Source organism: Eublepharis macularius, chromosome 11 (genome assembly GCF_028583425.1).
Source record: "Eublepharis macularius isolate TG4126 chromosome 11, MPM_Emac_v1.0, whole genome shotgun sequence".
Taxonomy (NCBI): Eukaryota; Metazoa; Chordata; class Lepidosauria; order Squamata; family Eublepharidae; genus Eublepharis; species Eublepharis macularius.
The window spans coordinates 43,962,960-43,981,300 of record NC_072800.1 but is presented as its reverse complement, the minus strand read 5'-3'; the positions used below and the strand labels follow the sequence as shown (position 1 = coordinate 43,981,300).

The 18,341-nt window shown below is 40.3% G+C and overlaps 1 protein-coding gene across 1 annotated transcript in view; it reads left to right on the top strand.

Moving 5' to 3' along the window:
- The window catches only part of KCNH8 (potassium voltage-gated channel subfamily H member 8), a 270,322-nt gene that overhangs the window by 239,290 nt on the left and 12,691 nt on the right, over positions 1–18,341 (top strand). Inside the window, exons 12-13 of the mRNA XM_054991452.1 lie at positions 10,257–10,295; positions 13,169–13,521. Of these exons, the coding sequence (XP_054847427.1) occupies positions 10,257–10,295; positions 13,169–13,521 (392 nt within the window). The remainder of the gene's footprint in view (positions 1–10,256; positions 10,296–13,168; positions 13,522–18,341) is intronic.

Genomic DNA, 18,341 nt, shown 5'->3' with positions numbered 1-18,341 from the left:
CTTCTGTGTCTTTTATATACAAACAGGAAACTAGCTACAACTGAAAGCTGATTCAGTCTCTTGCTGATTCATTCATGCCGCCAGTCCACTGTGGAATTGTCATAAAGCACACTGCTGGAATATGCAGAAAGATACTTCTGAGGAAGTACTTCTATGGGCTGCTCTTTGGACAGCAGAGAGAATTGTGCAATGTGCAAATGTTACAGTGGTTAGACTTGGACTTGAAAGAACTTGATTCAGATCCCCACTCAGCCATGAAGATCATTTAATAATCTTGGCCAGTTACATGCACTCATCCAACTATGAGGAAGGTAGAGGAGAACACTGTGTGTTGCTTTGGGGGGAAATGGCAAAATAACACAATAACATTGTTATTTTGTTATTAAAAGCTGCCTGAGTACTAGTCCCCAGGATTGGGGATGGCATAAATGAAATGTTTAAAAACAATTTATTATTGCAGAAGAAAAATTAAGATTAAGTTTAAAGCCTATGACAAGATTTCAAGTAAGTTCTTAAAAGTTAATCTCTGGCTATTTCTGGTTGTGAAAATCACACATTACACTTTCCAGACACTGGTGCCACAGTCTATTTCTCTCTGATTTGTTGTGGGATGCAATCCCATAACCATGAACTAATTTGTTAGGCGCTGCCAGACAAAATCATTACTGTGCTTTCAAACGTAATAACATCTTCCCCATGTTGTTACAAAAAATTTAATTCATCTCTTAGCACTAAACGTTGTAGCCGCCTGAGTGACTCACTAGATCTGCTGTGCCATTCCACAAACTTTAATGAAGTCCCAAAGGAAGATGAAAACCTCTGAGAGAAGCATGAATTCTCTGCCTTTGGTTCACTTAGGCACTGTCAATATATGTCACAACATGGAGAGAAAGATGGCTTGTTTGAACTCTTTGAATACAAGATAATTAATTAGCATGGATCCATTGTTCATATACCAGTAAAAATAGCAGAGATACAAATGTGCATTATTATAAATTGTGCAATCCTACTCAAAAGTAGTGTAGAAGATGATGTCCCACTGGTTTCCAATGGGATTCATTAATTTGCAGGTATGAGTAGCATTACAGGCTTACAGCGCAATCCTAAGCAGAGTTACTCTAGTCTAAACCCATTGATTTCAATGGTCTTAGACTGGAGTAACTTTGCTTAGGATTGCATTCTTAGTCCCAGATCCCTGCTTATACATGGGTGTCCCAGTGCATCCTATGGCAGATGGAAGTTTTGTGACCATGTGGTTCTCTTGTGGAAACACTGGTTTTAATATGACCAATAGCCCCTACTCTAGCAAACATATTGGGAGGAGAGATGCAAATGAAAGAATAACTTTTGGACAGTTGGAATTTTGTTTCAAATTAATGAACTGTTGTGGGGGGTACAGTTTGTTCAGCAGCAGCTTCATCTCTTATTCCCATGCATGGCTCAGTGAAAGAGCTTCTGCTTCTCATGCAGAGGATCCCAGGTTCAATCCCTGGTCTGTCCAGTTCAAAAAAGAATCAGGCAGTAGTTGATGTGAAAGGCCTGAGACCCTGGAGAGCTTCTTCCAGTCAAGGGTATGGTAGACCAATGGCCTGGCTCGGTAGAAGGCAGATGCTTGCATTCACTAGTCTCATCCAGGGGGGTGCTCTTAAAAGGCTGTTTCAAAAGCCGCTGACTTTGTCAGCAATAAAGTTCAGTGGTTAATTTTAGCTTTTACACCTTTTTGAGCTCTCTCCATCATAATTCACCTCAGTTCCTAGGATTATGGCATGATGCATCAGATTATGAAGCTCAGAGGGTTACATATTGGTGAGGGCATAGTCCAATGCAAGTTAATTATGCTTTTACAGTATGGTATGAGGAAGTCATGGAACGCTGGACCAAGTATACTTTCAGGACAGAAAAATCGTTCTAAATATATTGCTGTTTTGATAGGCAATGATGTTGGGGAATTTGTCTCCAATATCACAGCAGACTAAGCAATCTGAAATATATAATTTAGAAAAAGGAATTGCAGTCATGTGTGAGGTTTCCAACAAACAGAACCATAGAATTCTAAATCCAGAGGGTTTGGCGGCAGGTTTATATGCTGCCAAGTGCTTGTGGCAAGTAACCATCCCGGGTGACCAGTAGAGTCCCTATTATACCTTTGGTTAATTTTAAGAGCTAACAGGTTTTGTTAGAAATAAACTATAGGGCTGTTCAAGCTGTTTTATCTATGTATGTCACAACAATGTGTAGCCAGATATGCTGGTTAGATTTTAGTAGGGCAAACTTTATTGAACTTAAGAGATATGATGAGAGTTATTCATGGACAGAGGTGAGAGGTGCTGTTGCAAGCTCAGTCTATCACCATGCTCTTCCAATGCTCTTCAATATTTTTATAAATGATCTTGGGAGTACTCATTAAATTTACAGATGACACCAAACTGGGAAGAGAAGCAAACACCCTTGAAAACAGGGATAGAATTCAACAAGATCTGATGAACTAGTGTAGTTCCCCAGGGGCCATATTTCAGAGGCCAGTCACAACTAGGCAGCAGAGACTAATCAGAGTCCAGTCCAAATGTCAGGGGTCCCAGGAACCTGGCAAGCAAATTCAGCCTAGGGTCAAGAGATCCAGATAACAAGTCCAAGTCCAATCCAAGGTCAGGAGTTCCAGAAAAGCCGAAAGTCAGGTCCAGTTCAAGGGTCAGAGTTCCAGAGGTTGAGTAACAGCAAGGCCAGTGAAGCAGCCGAAAAGTGTACTTGTTGCATCCACAAACAGTTGCGTCTTCCAGCTATTTTTATGATCAAGTCCTAATGAGTTAAATTCCCAGCCAATCATTTGGCAGCCATCCTGAAACTACTCATCCATCTCAGTAGTTGACAGTTGATGACAGTTCATAAGTCTTGCATTCCTTCTATGTTCTTGAAGCTCTATACGTCTCTGACAGCATTGGCACTGCAAGATTGTAGGAGAAGTGGGTGGGCTGGCAGTGACTTCTGCAACTTTGTTGACTGCTTCAGATACTGAGTCAGTTTTAGGCCACTAAACTGATCTTCTGTTGTTCTTCATCTGGTTGGAGGTCAGCTGCAGCTGGGTCAATTTGAGGGCTAACTGCAGGCGGCTCTTTGTCAGATGAATCCTCACTGAGCACAAACTGAGGCTGACTTACGACATCTGAACTCACTGGAAAAGTGGGCAGATTTGAGTAAGAAGCGATTTAACAAGGATAAATGCCAGGTTCTCCACCTAGGTAACAAAAATGCAAAGCATGCATAATGAAAGAGGGATACACTTCTGGGTAGCAGTGTGTGTGAACATGATCTTGGGATATGGGTTGAGAGGAAGGTATATATGAGCAGTCACTATAATGCAGCAGCAAGAAAGGCAAATGCAATCTTGGCATAACATCCAAAGGCGTAACATCCAAATCATAAGATACTATTATATCACTATATTCCGCATTGGTCAGGCACCAGCTGAAGTATTGTGTGCAGTTCTGGAGGCCTCACTTCAAAAAAAATGTGGGCAGGTTGAAACAGGTGCAGAGGAGAGCAACCAGGTTGATCAGGGACCTGAAGACCAAGCCCGATGAGGAAAGACTGAAGGACCTGGGAATGTTCAGTTCGGAGAAGAGGAGGTTGAGGGGAGATATGATTGCTCTCTTTAAATATTTAAAAGGCTGTTGGCAGCAGAGGATAGAATTCGAAACAACAGCTTTAAACTACAGGAGGGAAAGTACCGGCTGGATTTTAGGAAAAACTTCAAGTTAAGAGTAATCTAGTAATGGAATCAACTGCCTAGGGATGTGGTGTGTTACTCCTCATTGGCAGTCTTTAAAGAGCAGCTGGATGAATACTTGTCAGGGATGCTTTAGGCTCTACCTGCATTTGGGTGGGGGTTAGACTAGATGGCATGTCTCTTTTTGGGAGAAAACTTTGATCTGACCCTTGCAGAAGCACTAAAATGTCTTACCAAATCTCTCCAACTAAGATTCTGCTGCCTTCTCTGGAATCTTAGGAGTGTGGAGAAGTTTCATTACTGTGAGGATAGAGTCAGTGCAATTTGGATGGGAATATTTTGTGGGGGAGGGACACTTCCTTCTACTATATAGCAATAAAGCACTCAGGTTTTGGCAGTGCCAGTTCCAAGCTTTGTGGGGGGGGGGAGCGCTGGACAGAGAGTACTCAGGAGTTCCACATGCCCACTTCTAGGCTCCCTTTCTTGCCTTCTCATCCATGTGCCCCATCTTTCCTTTGCACACTCACAAGCTCTCCCACTACCTACAGTCACAGCTGCCCATACTGCCTGCACACTCTTTCCCCGATGATGCTGTGTGGTGGTGGCAGCTAGAAGTGCCAATGCCATGGCTTCTCTCTAACATCAGTTCATTTGTGTTCATTTGAACTGAGGTTTCTCTGTAGGTCATACACTGAAATTATATTATGAAGTCAAGTTAACTTGGATAGTCTGTGCACATAGACATTTCTATTAACATGGTGAACTTCTGGTCAGGTTGTATTACTATGATCAGTTCAGATCACCGGATTCTTTGGTTCTGGTAGTTTTACATATTTTAAGGTCATGAATCTCTCCCTTCCACATCATGATGTTTAAAAGAAAAATAACAGTATCTGGAATAAACTTAGAGCAAGCTACACGTTACAAACAAAGGTGTTTAATGAAGCCCTGATGTCATTTTTCTTTAAGTTAAGCACTTTTGGGAAGAGCCAAGTTCAGAACAAGAAGCAAATGGAGAGTTTAACCCTTTCATTGCTGTCTATTTCTTCACCAATCCCCCCTCCAAACCTAGACCCCCTCAATGGGTTTCAGAGGTATGTTTATAAACATATATATGGGAACAATTTAGAGGAATGGCAGCTGAAACTTAGAATAAAAAAATGGCTGTCAGTAAAAAGTTAAGCAGTCTTTAACCACTTTGTTTTTTTAAATTACTCCCTACTGATATTTTTTTTCCATGAGAATTTCATTATACCCACATTTCAAACCTATATTTTGAAATATTATACCCACATTTCAAACCTATATTTTACCCTTTATTGTGATGAACCAAACAGTTCCTTGAACAGATAGTGTAATTCAAGGTCTACTTTAGGATAATTTCTGCTAGCACTGCAACCTTCCAGAAAAGCTTCATATTCTAACACTGAAATCCTAGGCAGAGTTACTCCAGTCTAAGCCAATTGATTGCAATGGGCTTAGAACGGAGTAACGTTGGTTAGGATTGTACTGTAAAAGTAGTAACTTGAGTATAATGCCAGAGAACTAATATTGCCATTTTCTTGTTTACAGCTATGCTCATTTGAAATCCAGTGTTACTTGTTTTTTATCTTCAGTTTTAACTAAACCATCTCCCTAAATGTCTGTCTTAGAGCTATTTATAAAAACACGTCTGTGTTCCCAACCAGCTCTCCCTCTCCAATCTAGGACTGAAGCAGAGAATTTACAGTAGCTCCAGATTAAAATAAATTTCCCACTGGAGCCTGAGTTGGAAAGAGGGAGCTGGAGAGGAACAAAAGAAGCACATGCCGCCCTCCTTTCCCAGGTAATGATCAGGGGGCTGAGTGATGCGGGAGCAGAGAGAGTACGCAGCCTTGTGGGTGATCCCAATAGGTTTGCGGTTTCTCTCGTGTATCACACCCTACATGTTTTCCTACTTTAAAAATAAAACTAATAACAACTCAGAAGCAAAAGAAAGAAGCTTTTTTTTATTTACAGAACTCCTGTTAACACAAAGAGAGTGCTGGAGTGAGGCATCAGCTTCTGGGTATTTATTAGTTCTCTAGTCCACTAGAGATTCATAAAAAGGAACCAGAAGAGAACAGAAGCTGCAATAATGCAGAGTGAGCAAACTGATGAAGTGAAAAATTAAAATGTAGAAGATGCTGGGCTCGGAAATTGTCCTGGGATTGCTGTATTCAATTATTGAGTTTAGTTACATTAACAATTATACCTAACCTAAGAGGTCCTTTAGACTGCATTTGCCTCAGTGGGCTGCATTTTAGGGATTTACATATTTCATTATTTTTTTTTAAAAAAAACCTCCTATAAAAGTAAAGAGAGATGAACATGTATGAGTCACTAAGCTTTTAGGTGAGACGCTAATCCTTTGTTATATGCTCATGTATTTTCCATTGCCATGCAGGAAAATCCCCAGGAACAAAGCATATGGCATTTGATCTAGTTATATTACTAATATCCAGAACAGAATTTTGTGTTTAGTACTAAGCATATTGGTGGTGGAAAGTGCCATCAAGTCATAGCAGGATTACAGCAGCCCTTGCTGGGATTTTCAAGGCAAGAGACAAACAGAAGTGTTTTGCCATTGCCTTCTTCTGCAACCCTGGTCTTCACTGGAGGATAGTGAGCATATTAGCATTCTATTTTGAGTGTGAATCCAGTTTGAAGGCCAAGGCCATTTTCACACCCCTGCAAACCCTCCAGATAATCATGCAAAATAACTCACAGCATGGTGGCATCTTCATAGCGCGATTTCCTGTCATGATCCCGTTTAATGGCGCGATGATGTCAGAAATCGTGCCATTAAAAGGGATCATGACAGGAAATTGTGCCATGAAGACGCCATCATGTTGTGAGTTTCGCGTGATTTTCTGGAGGTTACAGGCATGTGAAAACGGCCCAGGTTTGTGTTTTGATTTCACATTTGGATCTTATATGCAAAGCATAGAACAGAGAACCTGAGACAAATAATCTGGTTCTTTTCATGTCTTTCTGTACAATATACAGGAATTTACCTATAGCCTGAACACATCATGATGACCGCTCAAAGCATGTGTATTGTGAGTGGAAGGAGATGGTGAGGATGTATGATATCATAGGGCCCCAGCTTTGGAATTCTTTCCCTTCAGATGTTCAGCTGGTGCTGGGTTTGTTGTCTTCCCAGTATTGGGTGAAAATTATTCTTCCACTCTCTGGTGTGGGTTTATTTGGTCACATGTTTTGGGTGTCAAGTAGAAGTTTTTTGCTTTGGATCCAAATTTGCAATAATAATGGAGGGGTATGTCCCCTTCTGCCCCACTCTCGTGGAATAAGCTTCTCCTTTGTTAAAAGATAATGCTTGGAATTGTTTGTTTTGGCTTTTAGATCAGTTACTATTATCCTTTCAATTAAGCCCCATTGAACTAACCTATTTAAAAATAAGGTAAATGCAGCACCCCTGAGTTTCACCTGGAAACTGAGCATGATTTACAAATAATGTCTTTCGCAACTACTCATTCAACAGGATTTGGGATTGGAATGCTCTTTGAGGTTTTACTTTCTTACCCAAGGTTTTCCAGTTAGGAAGTTGTGACTTAGACTTCCCTCAGCACATCTTTGTTATGTTGGTGGAAAGGACAAAGAGAGACTCTGGTAACAGCACTGGAGTAGGGTTATTATGGGGAGGGGGCAAGGGAGGGCAGATTTTTTTTTGCCCAAAGTTTTCTTTTTTAGCTGTAACAATTGGTTCTTCTTATTCTCTATCAAAAGAAGAATTCTCTTTGGTTTCTCATTAATTTATCTTTGATAGCATAAATTGCCTCACCTGTGGATTTCTGCCTGTTGCACCACTGTAATATGATACAAAGGGTAAAAGAAGTCTGATGCAACAAGGATGTGTTCTGGCTTGTGTTTGTTTAATGGTTCTCCTTGTTCTTAATTTTTCAGCTATGCTCATAGTATATAAATAAAGAAATACATGACTTCTTAGATATCTAAATCGAATCCTCCTCATCATCATGAAAGAAGAATTTATTTTCAAGTAACTCAAACTCCTAAAAAAAGAGGAATAAGAATGGATTGCTAGATTTCAGGGAGAAATTCAGCAAAGAGGAATCAAGAGAATTCCACTTAACAACCCTGCCTTGGAGCTCGTAGTCCAGGTTTTCTCAGAGTAAAGGATGAACCTCATGGAGACTAAGGGCCAATCTAACAAGTGGCAGCTGCTGGGAACTAAGTTGCCAAGCATTGAAGAGCCCGATTTAGACTAAGACCACAGCATAGTGGGAGGAGGGAGGTGAACTTTCGTCATATATCATTTCCCCAGTCCCAAATGTCTGGGAGTAGTTATTTGCTTTGCAGGGACTCAATGTAGAGCTCAACCAATGGCTCTAACAATGCCTCTCAAGTCATTTCAGGTTGGGAAAACAGCAGACCATATGGCACAGTCCCAATATGAATCATGTCCCTGTGGCCCTAGGACAGCAATCCTAACCAGAGTTAAACCCAGCTAACCCACTCTGTAACTCTGCTTAAGAGGACTGAACTATAAGTCACCACTACTTAATTCCAAACAGTTGGTTAGTTAATTAACTGGTGGAACTGAATGGGATATTAAGCATTTAAGTTATACCTTATAGAGTCAGGCAAAAATTTAATTAAAAAATAGTTCAGCCAACCAATCTTTACCTTTCTTCTGCTGTCCATGGGCAACCGGCTACAACTAGAAAAAATCTGAATCTCTTTCTCACTTCGCCTTTAATTGAAACAAACCCTCTGCATTGTGCCTCTTATTTAATGGCTTTGTTCCTGATGGATAAGCAAGGCTCCATCACCATTTTAAAAGAATGTATGAGATTAGAAACTAGGGCATTTCCTCAGGTACTATAATAATTAATTCCTCTGATAGTAGATGTACTCAGAGACAGACCAGTGCAACCACCATTGGTTTTCAGATTTCCTACTGTTTTTACGGAGTCTGTGCTTGTCTTTGCGTCTGTGGGAACTGCTTACTATCTGGAGACAAAGGAGAGTCAGTAGGGGCAAAAGAAAAGACTTAGAAGGAAACAAACAAATACCACCTTCACAGACAGCCCTACCTTTTGAAAATTATGTTCAGGCATTTATTCTCAACTTTATTGAGATACTTTGATTGTAGTAAGCGAACTGAGCTTAAGCTTTTGAGGGAAATCTTTGGCTTTTCATGAAGTACAATTTGCTCACTCCGTAAGAGTACAGAAAACTTCACAAGCACTCTCCTAATAAAGAGTCTCCAGAGTGTGAGTCAACCTGTTTTGAAAGTGTGAGAGGAAGTAGCAACAAATGGTGAGATCACTGGGGGGAAAGTGGTCCCTTCCAGAAAAGCACACACAAGTTTAGATGGCTTTTCCTGCTAGGTGTTTTTCCTTTATCAGAGCGTACAAATTTAGCTTGGAAATCTTACAAGAACTTTGTAGAGGATTTAAAAAATGACTGCAACATGATCACAAGTACATTTAGTAAAACACAAGAGGCTGATGCTAATTATTATTAGGAGGAGGAGTACTTTGACAATTAGTTTGCTTTTTTTGTGATTTAATTACTTTGGTCCTTCCATTGTCAGTGTTTGGGAAATTATTGCTCAATTAATATAAAGAGGATTTCTCAGACACTGGACCAAGAAAGACTTACCTGAGACAAGGATGAGATGTATTCCAATCTGAGTAGATGTCACTGAACTAAATAGTTTGATTCAGTCTTTCTTAATCTGATCTCTTAACCATACATTTTAGGTCTCTGCCTAGCTTCAGGTCTGATCCTGGACCATCACTCTGATCCTAAGCACATTTAGGCACATGAGCAAGTGCAAACAAACCAAATCAGTGCAAAGCAAAAGCAAGACAATGCATTTTAGTTGCAAAACTTATGTTAAGGAGATATATTTAAAAGACTAAGTATGGCTCAGGTGAACAAAATCTGCTATTCCAAATCTTCCACATTTGCTAGGCATGTTGTCTCACACCACTCATGTAGGCAAACATAGGATAAAGATGACATTTAAGGTGCTCCCTGACATGTAGGTCTAATTCACACAATGTAAGTCCTTGTGGTAGTGCCATTATTCTCCCACCCAGATACACAGGAGCTGTATTCCAATCACAACCATAATGCACATGGAGAAGGGGCTTCAGTTTCACGAATTAAAATAGCCCCGAGGAGCTGTAGTTTGATCCATTTGGAAACATACTTGTTACACTCAAGTGTGAGAATGAAGCAAATAGCAGCCCCCTAGGGATGTTTCACTTAGCAAAAACAGCACAGGAGGAGAGAGACTGAAGTCCCTTGTCCATGTGCATCATGGTTGCAATCCAGATACCTGGGTAGCATGGAATTCCAGTAAACTGTTTGGTTAATTCATCTAATTTTTTTAAAAAAATGGAAGACATTTGCTGTGAGATTTCCTTTCTGTGTGATCTCATGCACTACAATTGATACTGGAAACCGCTATTGTGCAGATTCTGGTATTTGCTACTTCCTCTATTTGTTGTTCTTTCAGGTAATTACAAGATTGTCAAACAAGTCTTCAGTCTGTCAGGTATGGTTGTCTGATTTTAATATAACAAGCTTAATTCCTTTAAAAAAAATCTGTAGCTGGATCCAAAATCCCTCTTGAGTCAGAATGCCTCTTATGGATTCCAGCAAACATCAAAAAGGACTCCGTATGTAATGGGTATAGTTGAATTGGCATGGATGAATTTGCATGTTTCATTGCTACCTCTTGATTTTAAGATTAGGCCCTGCATGCTCAGTTTACTAATCTTTGTGGACACAATTTAGGATATGAGAATACTGTGATATAAAAATCTAATTAAATCTTGAGTCATCTCATATCAAGATACTCAGCTATTTGCATGTTTCAAACTTCTGTGTAACATTGCATTTCCTTAGGAGTTCACATAAAATTATATCTGCTGTTGCATTTGAAATTCTCAGTCTTTCCAGGATTTCTCAACAACTCACTTGTACTCTGCTGAATCAAGTGGAAACCACCGATTTCATAAACTTCACTGTTCAGGGAGTAAAAATGACAAGCAAAATTACATTCAGGTTGACATAGGAGATAACAAAGTACACTAGAGTACCATACTAGTCCCGCATTATTAAGACAGCTGATGAAAATATGCTGGAGGGTTTTTTATCCATAAGACTGATTCTGATTTCCTAAGGTTGTCAACTCTGGGTTGGGAAATTCCTGGAGATTTCGCTGTATGGCCTGAGGAGGTCAGGATTTGAGAAGAGTACAATGCCATACAGTGGGGTATTATGCCATAAAGTCTACCCTCCATAGGAGCTTTTTCTCCAGGGAAACTGATCTCTGTCATCTGGAAATTAGCTGCAATTTCAAGAGATCTCTAGGCCACACTAGGAGGTTGTCAGCCAGATGAATTCCTGTATTTCTTGCATGGAATAATTCCTGTGCATAATTTCTTTCAAGAAATGCTAGGGCTCAAGTTGACTGCTAACATACTGTCCTCATAACTGCTCTTTAATTCCACCTTTGGGGACATGCTGTGTGATTACTCAATGGTGAGAAGTCACTATGCTCACGACAGATCACAATTACTCTTTATTCTCTACACATTTCAAACTTTAGCTTTGGTACTGAACACAAATTGTGGGTGAGCCCTGGAAAGCCTGAGCACATACATATGCAAAATTGTACATTAGAATTCATAGTAGAAAGTTCCAGTTTTATTTGGTAAATTTATAAATAGTATTCAAGAGACATACATTTTTGTGCTAAATCATTTCTGCCTTCTGACGTAACATTTTTGTATGTATTCCTCCATGAGCATTCTGCCATGAAGAAAAAACGTACACTGCTGTAGCCTTTTAGTGTAGTTATATAATATTGTATACTATGTGTGTTGTGTGCAGTCAAGTGACTTCTAACTTATGGTGCCCCTATGAATTAATGACCTCCATATTATATAAACTCAGCATAATGATGATGATGATGATGATGATGATGATCATCATCATCATCATCATCATCATCATCATCATCATCATTGTTATCATCACTGTGGCTAGAGATTTGGGCTCAGATGTTTGAAGTTCAAGTCCACATCTTTGTTCTGTCATATAATTGGAATTTCATGAAAAAATCTTGGGGGAAATCTCTAGGTTAGATCCATCCAGCTTTTCTACTCAATATCACTCAATCCCCTTCCTTAGTGCAGCCACTATTCCACATGGATTTTGCCCATGTAGGTTCTATAATCCCCAACATGCCCTTTTGGGTTGGTATAGGAGACCCCTTTCTCCTTTTTCATTATCAGAAAACCTGGTTGAATCCAAGCTTTTAGCTTAAGTTATGAATCTCTTATCAAATAAGATAATGGCATATTCTTTGGAGGAAGGCAGGATAGAAAGATAGACAGCCAATTTCTATAAAACTTGGTCAAGGATTCTTACACCATTTAAGGTCAATATTGATTTAATAAGGAATGAATTCTGAAGTCCATACTCAAGTAAGTATATGCTGTACTATATATTGTACAACCTAAATAAATAAATTTGTATGTGGATGCCTGTCCCTGATCCAATTATGTTTGCTTAATAATTTTCTGTACCAAGATATGATCCCTTCTTTTGCCTAATGCAAAATCACCTAGCACCTCTGTTTTCAAAGTCTATGGGAGCCGGCTGCTGTTCAGTGCTATAATCCAAGTTTTACTTATTGAAAAATTTCTCTTACCTACTAGCCCTGTAAGAGTGTTATCAACACACCTTATAAGGTTGTATTTTTCCCCCTACATGAGCCCACCTATGGGTTAAACCCATCCTCAGAGAATCTGTTTCAGACCCCCTCTGTTCAAGGAGTAAAATTGTCCAGGTTACAGAGCAGCCGTTTTTTGTAGCTGCAATGGTTCTGTGGAACAAGAATCCTTCAAAAGCTTCATTTGTGCTCTTCTCTCCTTCAATTTTTGCAATTATGTCTGTCTTTTTATTAAGACCATTGGCTAGTTTGGGGAAGAAGCTGCAGAAGTGTAAGGAGGCTCATTTTATGCTGCTGTTCTGTCAATGTTGGTTTGTTTTATCATTTTTGTTGGTTTTGTGAGCTATCTTTTATGTTTCTGATTATTGTTAGTTGTCCAGTGTAAATTTGAAAAGGTATGATACAAATAAATGTATTAGAGAGCATAGTGGTCTATTAAAGAGTGTATAGCTCTGGCAGAACTAAAATTAAGCAATATTTCTAGGTAACAAAATATGATTGCATGAACTTTACTGCACATAGGGCTTGTTTCATAGGTACATAATGGAACTGATTTTTAAAAAGAAGCTGCAAAATGATGGGTTTTTTGGTTTGATGAAAGTAATTATATATCAAATCGGGCTGTATGCCCACACAATGAACAGCTTTCAATTGTTATAATAATATGGATTTTCCCACTATTTTAGGTAGATTCCAAAGGGAATGGCAGCATAAACAAAAAGCTTCCATCAATTGTGGAGGATGAGGAAGATGAGGAAGAAGTAGGAGATGAGGAAGCAGCTACTCCAGTTCACACAAGAAGCACAACTTCCTCCCAGCAGAAGAAGTCAGGAAGCAATAAAAGCTATCTTGGGATAAACTTGAAACAGTTGGCTTCAGGAACTGTGCCCTTTCATTCCCCTATCCGAGTTTGCAGCGCAAACTCCACAAGAACCAAGCATGAAACTGAACTCCATTATTATTCCAAAAAGAGAGAGAAGAACCTCAAGCTCCACTTCACATCACTCAGCAGCAATGTTCCTCAAGACCTAAGCCCTAGGTAAAGATGGGGACCATTCACCTTGTTTGACACAGGGCTATCCTGTTTTAGTAAACCTACCCCTTTCTGAAACCAATATGTCACCAAACAACATAAATCTATGCAGGGCCAGCTCCACAAGTTTGGGGAAGTGACAACCATCTTCCTGTCCCACCTTTCAACTCCACCTATCGCCTCATTGTAGCATAGGACCTTGAGCCTGTTTATCCTGTTTATTTTCTCCACATCCCTGTATGCCAAGCCACATGGACCTTACAGGGCTTCCCACAGTTGTGAGAGAAAGGAATTTCAGGAGAGTTTGCCTACCTCATGATTAGCGTGGTTCCTCAGATAACCAAAACAATAGCCAAACTGTTGCAAAATTAAAGAATCTCACAGGAATTTGGGTAACCTTATGGTGCATATATGGTTTGTTATGCTGTTTTAAAAGAGGGATGGGGAGAGGTCAAGGATGATTTGTTGCTCCCAAACCCACACAGAGGAAGAGGGGGCAGAAACAACGACATTGATGCTTTGCCTAGGCATGTAGGCCTGGATTCCCCAGTGCTAGACTGTACAGGAACAGGATGAGGGCCTACCACGGTGTGCTCTGTGGAATTGTTTGACAAATTGGGGGGAGGAGCTCCAGCATCACACCAGCATGTGACATCTCTTCCAGCAAAAAGCTGGAAATGATGTTATGACATGTGTGTTAGAGAGTGCTCTAGGATTTTCTAAAACCTCTAATTTTTTTGGCAAATCCTAGAGTATCCTCCAACGTCATGATATTACTTCCAGTTTTTGCCAGAAGAGATATCTCATATTGGCATAGGGTTGCCAGCTCTGGGTTGGGAAATTCCTGAAAATTTGGGAGGAGGGGTGGAGAAAAGGGAGGGCAAGGTTTGGGGAGGAGCAGGGTATAATGCTATAAAGCCTATCCTCCAAAGTAGCCATTTACTCCAGGGGAACTGATTTCTGTTGCCTAGGGATCAGTTGTAGTTCCAGGAGATCTCCAGCCACCACCTAGAGGTTGGCAACTGTTTGTTGGCATGATGCCAGAGAGCCTGTCCCTGCCCTTCTCCCCAATGCTCCCAGGGGTTCCAGGCTGCAATGTGCACCATAGTTTTTTGACTTGAACCTATATAAAATCCACTTGGAAGATGGAATTGCCAACATCTTCCTAGAGATTTGGGATGTACAGCCTGGGGAGGGCAGGGTTTGGCAAGAGGAGGGACTTTGGTGGGGTATAATGTCATAATTATAATTGGGTTGTCAACCTCCCTACCTGGAGGTTGACAACCCAATGAGATCCAGCTGGAAAGCATTCCTTACTTGTGTTAAGATAGAAATTCAGTTCCATTTTCACTTATGTATGAAAAAGTGTATGTATCCCCCACCTCACCCACCCACACACTGTATTAACGGCTACTTCCTAGAAAATTAATCTATTTTTCCTCCAAGTCCAGAATACTAAAAGAAAGTGTGCAAACGTCTCTAAAGGCGGCTTCCTAAGATGCCAGTACAGTCCCTGAGCTAGCCCATGGGGCACAGTGCCCTGACAACAAAGCAGTTTTGTTATTCCTGAACTCTTCTGATCAAGTTTAGGCATGACTGAGCTAAAATTGAGAGTCAAACTACATGTGACACAGGGGACCCATGATCACATCCCCAGATGTGTAATTCAGTTGCAAAAAGCAGTCAAGGGTGAGATGATATGGATTAGGGCCAAAACGCTTTTCTCTCATTCTCTCAAACAGAAATGTCCCACCCATGCTCCTTTAAGCCCCAAGCATTTTTTTAAAAAGGAATGTACAGATTTCTGTTTGTTTTCCTTCCCTGGGCTCAAAGCAGCCTTGTGTGGGGGGGCTGAAGCTTCAGCCCATATTGCCACCCTGCTGGCTGCTTTTTATTTTTCTTTTTTTCCATTATCCACATCTAGAGAACTGGTAATTGATCATCCTTGTCACCTGTCATTTAGCTATTAGATAGAGGGTCTCACCATACGAGACAAAATACGCTCGAATTACATGGGTAATTCGAGAGTATTTTGTAATTCGAGTGTAATTCAAGTGTATTTTGTCTCATGTGGTTTGACTCAGAGTCTCACAATATTCAAACCAGAAGAGTGCTGATTCGCAACAGAACCTCTTAACCACTGTGCTATATGAAGGGTTAACCAGTCAACACCTGCAGTTTTCTTGAGGTTCATTGAGGAACGGTATATATGTATTTGTGCTGAGTGAAGTAAAACTCTCAATTATGGTCTTTTGCTCTAAGGTGAAAATTATTTTTGTTTGTGTTTTTCATATACACATTAATCTTCCACTTCTTTTGTCCACACATAAATTTATCCATTCAGCCCCAGCCTATAGAGCAGTAAAAGGCACATTCAGTTCAAAACAGGATAGAACGATTTCCCATCCTCGTGGTTTCCACTGAAGTAGTTCTATTGCTTCACATTTTAGGGCACCTAAATTCTCTCTTGTTTAGGGAGTTGTTATGGTCCATCTTCATATTTTTTCATACTCAAAAGAATGAGAAGGAGAAAATTAAATCTGACAACACGGGCAAAGACTTCTAGCACTCATGTTTTTTTTCTTTCTTTCTCCATGAAGCTTTCATACAGATCCTGGTGGCAATTTAAAGACTATTTTATTTCTAGAAACAAACATTCCAGAAACATTCCACTACTAGAGGATAATTTTTCTTGTTTGTGAATATGCATATATCACAGCTTGTATTTTCCTTACCACTTGTAATGCGTTTGTCCTTGAAAAGCTTCTGAGAACTTGAACAAGATTGTAGAATGTGTCTTTCATGTCTTCTAAGTACCTTCATTGCAAGTATTTTCATGATCAGCTATGCAAGTTGAGAGCACATAAGAAATCTCGAGTGGAAGAACAGTAAGGAAATCCCCACCAGTTCTAAAATGTCTCCCTCCAGAAAGTTTGTTTATTCCAGGTAGGGAAATTCCTGAAGATTTGGCGGTGGAGCCTGTGTAGGGCGGGGTTTGGGGTGGGGAGGCACCTCAGCTGCATAACACCATAAGGTCCACCCTCTGAAGTTGGCATTTCATCCAGAGGAGTTGATCTCTATAGTCTGGAAATCAATTGTAATCCTGGGAGATCACCAGGGGTCTATCTGGAGGCTGACATCCCTGCTCTCCAGGATTCTATAAACAGATTAATCCACACATACACCCCTTAATTTCCTTCAACTGTCTTAAATGTTCTCAACATTCTGAGCTTCCTGTCCAGTTCAGTTAAAACGTTTATTGGCATCAGTTGGCACAATATTCACAATACAAGAAACATAGAAAAACAGAGTTACTTCTGGAACCACTCCTAATGGAATTTTATAGCCATATAGAGAAACATTGCTACATTCTCAGTGGTTTTAGGCAGGGTGTTATTCAGAAGGTGAAAGACCTTTAGAGAATCCGGGAAGCCCCTCATATTAACTAATTCTGCTTCTAAATATTTAAGACGCAAGTCTGCATATAGTTGGCAATAAAGCAGGACGTGCAAAACTGTCTCGATACTATCATGATCACAGTGAGCTTCCTGGATTATATTCAGAGCACATCAGACTGTTTGGAGTATGAATTTCTTTTTCTTTGGATTAATTTAAGAATTCACCTATTTCTGCGTACTTGGAGAATCCCTCAGTTATGTGGGGAAACCCCTGTCTTGCTTTCTGTGTTATTTTGCTGCATCATGATTAGCACAGGGGCCAGCTTTTTTACAATTCTAAACCCATATAAGGGTGTAACTCTGTGTAGGTTTTCACAGTTTTTGTGTAATGATCACGGATGAGGAGAGCAATACTGGTGGAAATCTATTTATTATGAATTAAATGAAGGATTGACAACTCCAGGTTGGGGAATTCCTGGAGGCTGGGGGTGGAGTCTGGGGAGGGGAGGGACCTCAGTGGGGTATAATACCATAGAATGAACCTTCCAAAGCAGCCATTTTCTCCCAGGAGACCTGTTCTCCATTGTCTGGAGATCAGTTGTAATTCTGGGAGGTCTCCAGGCCCCGCCTGGATGTTGGCAATTATAATTAAATGTTGATTTACATGTGGTCTGATAAAAGAAATGATTGTTTAGAGTTAATTATGGGCCTATTGCTGGCATTACAATAAATTCCCTACACTGCAATAAAACAGTATTGTTGAGGAGGCAGTTGGTCTCATTTTAATAGCATTATAAGCCAGCCTGAGCATCTAAATAGGCTATGGGAGGAAACAAATTAATGACATAGATAATACTTGAATAAGTAAAAAGAATTCACTCTTCTTACCTACATATCTAATAACATAATTGATTAGTCTCAAATAGGAGTGTGCAGGGACAGAAAGGTTTGGTTTTCCTGCTTCAGAATTTCTGAAGTGGGGAAAAAGAATCGGAAATAAGCGATTTCAAAGCAACTTCAGAAACTGCTTACTGCCCCCCTTTGGTATGCTCTGTGAAGATTTGGAGCACACTGAAACTACCTGCCCCACAGCTTATTTCCCCCCAATGGGAGGAGGAGAAATAAGCAGCACTGGGGCTTCCTGCGCTTCAGCTGGCAGGTGGGGGGATCCCCCCGCCTGCCAGCTGAAGTTTAAAGGGTTTGAAAGCACCCCAAAGCTTCCCTAAGAAATCCGAATTGCTTCAGGAAGCTTTGATTTGGCATTTCTGAATCAGGGCCAGCATGCTGGGCCCAATTCAGAAATTCTGGATCTTTACAAATTGGGTCCGATTTGGGTATTTATCCCAAATTGGAAACCCAAATCTCACACCCCAGTCTCAAATTGGTTGAATGGCAGAAGTGCTTAATTCTAAAGACATAGCCCAGACT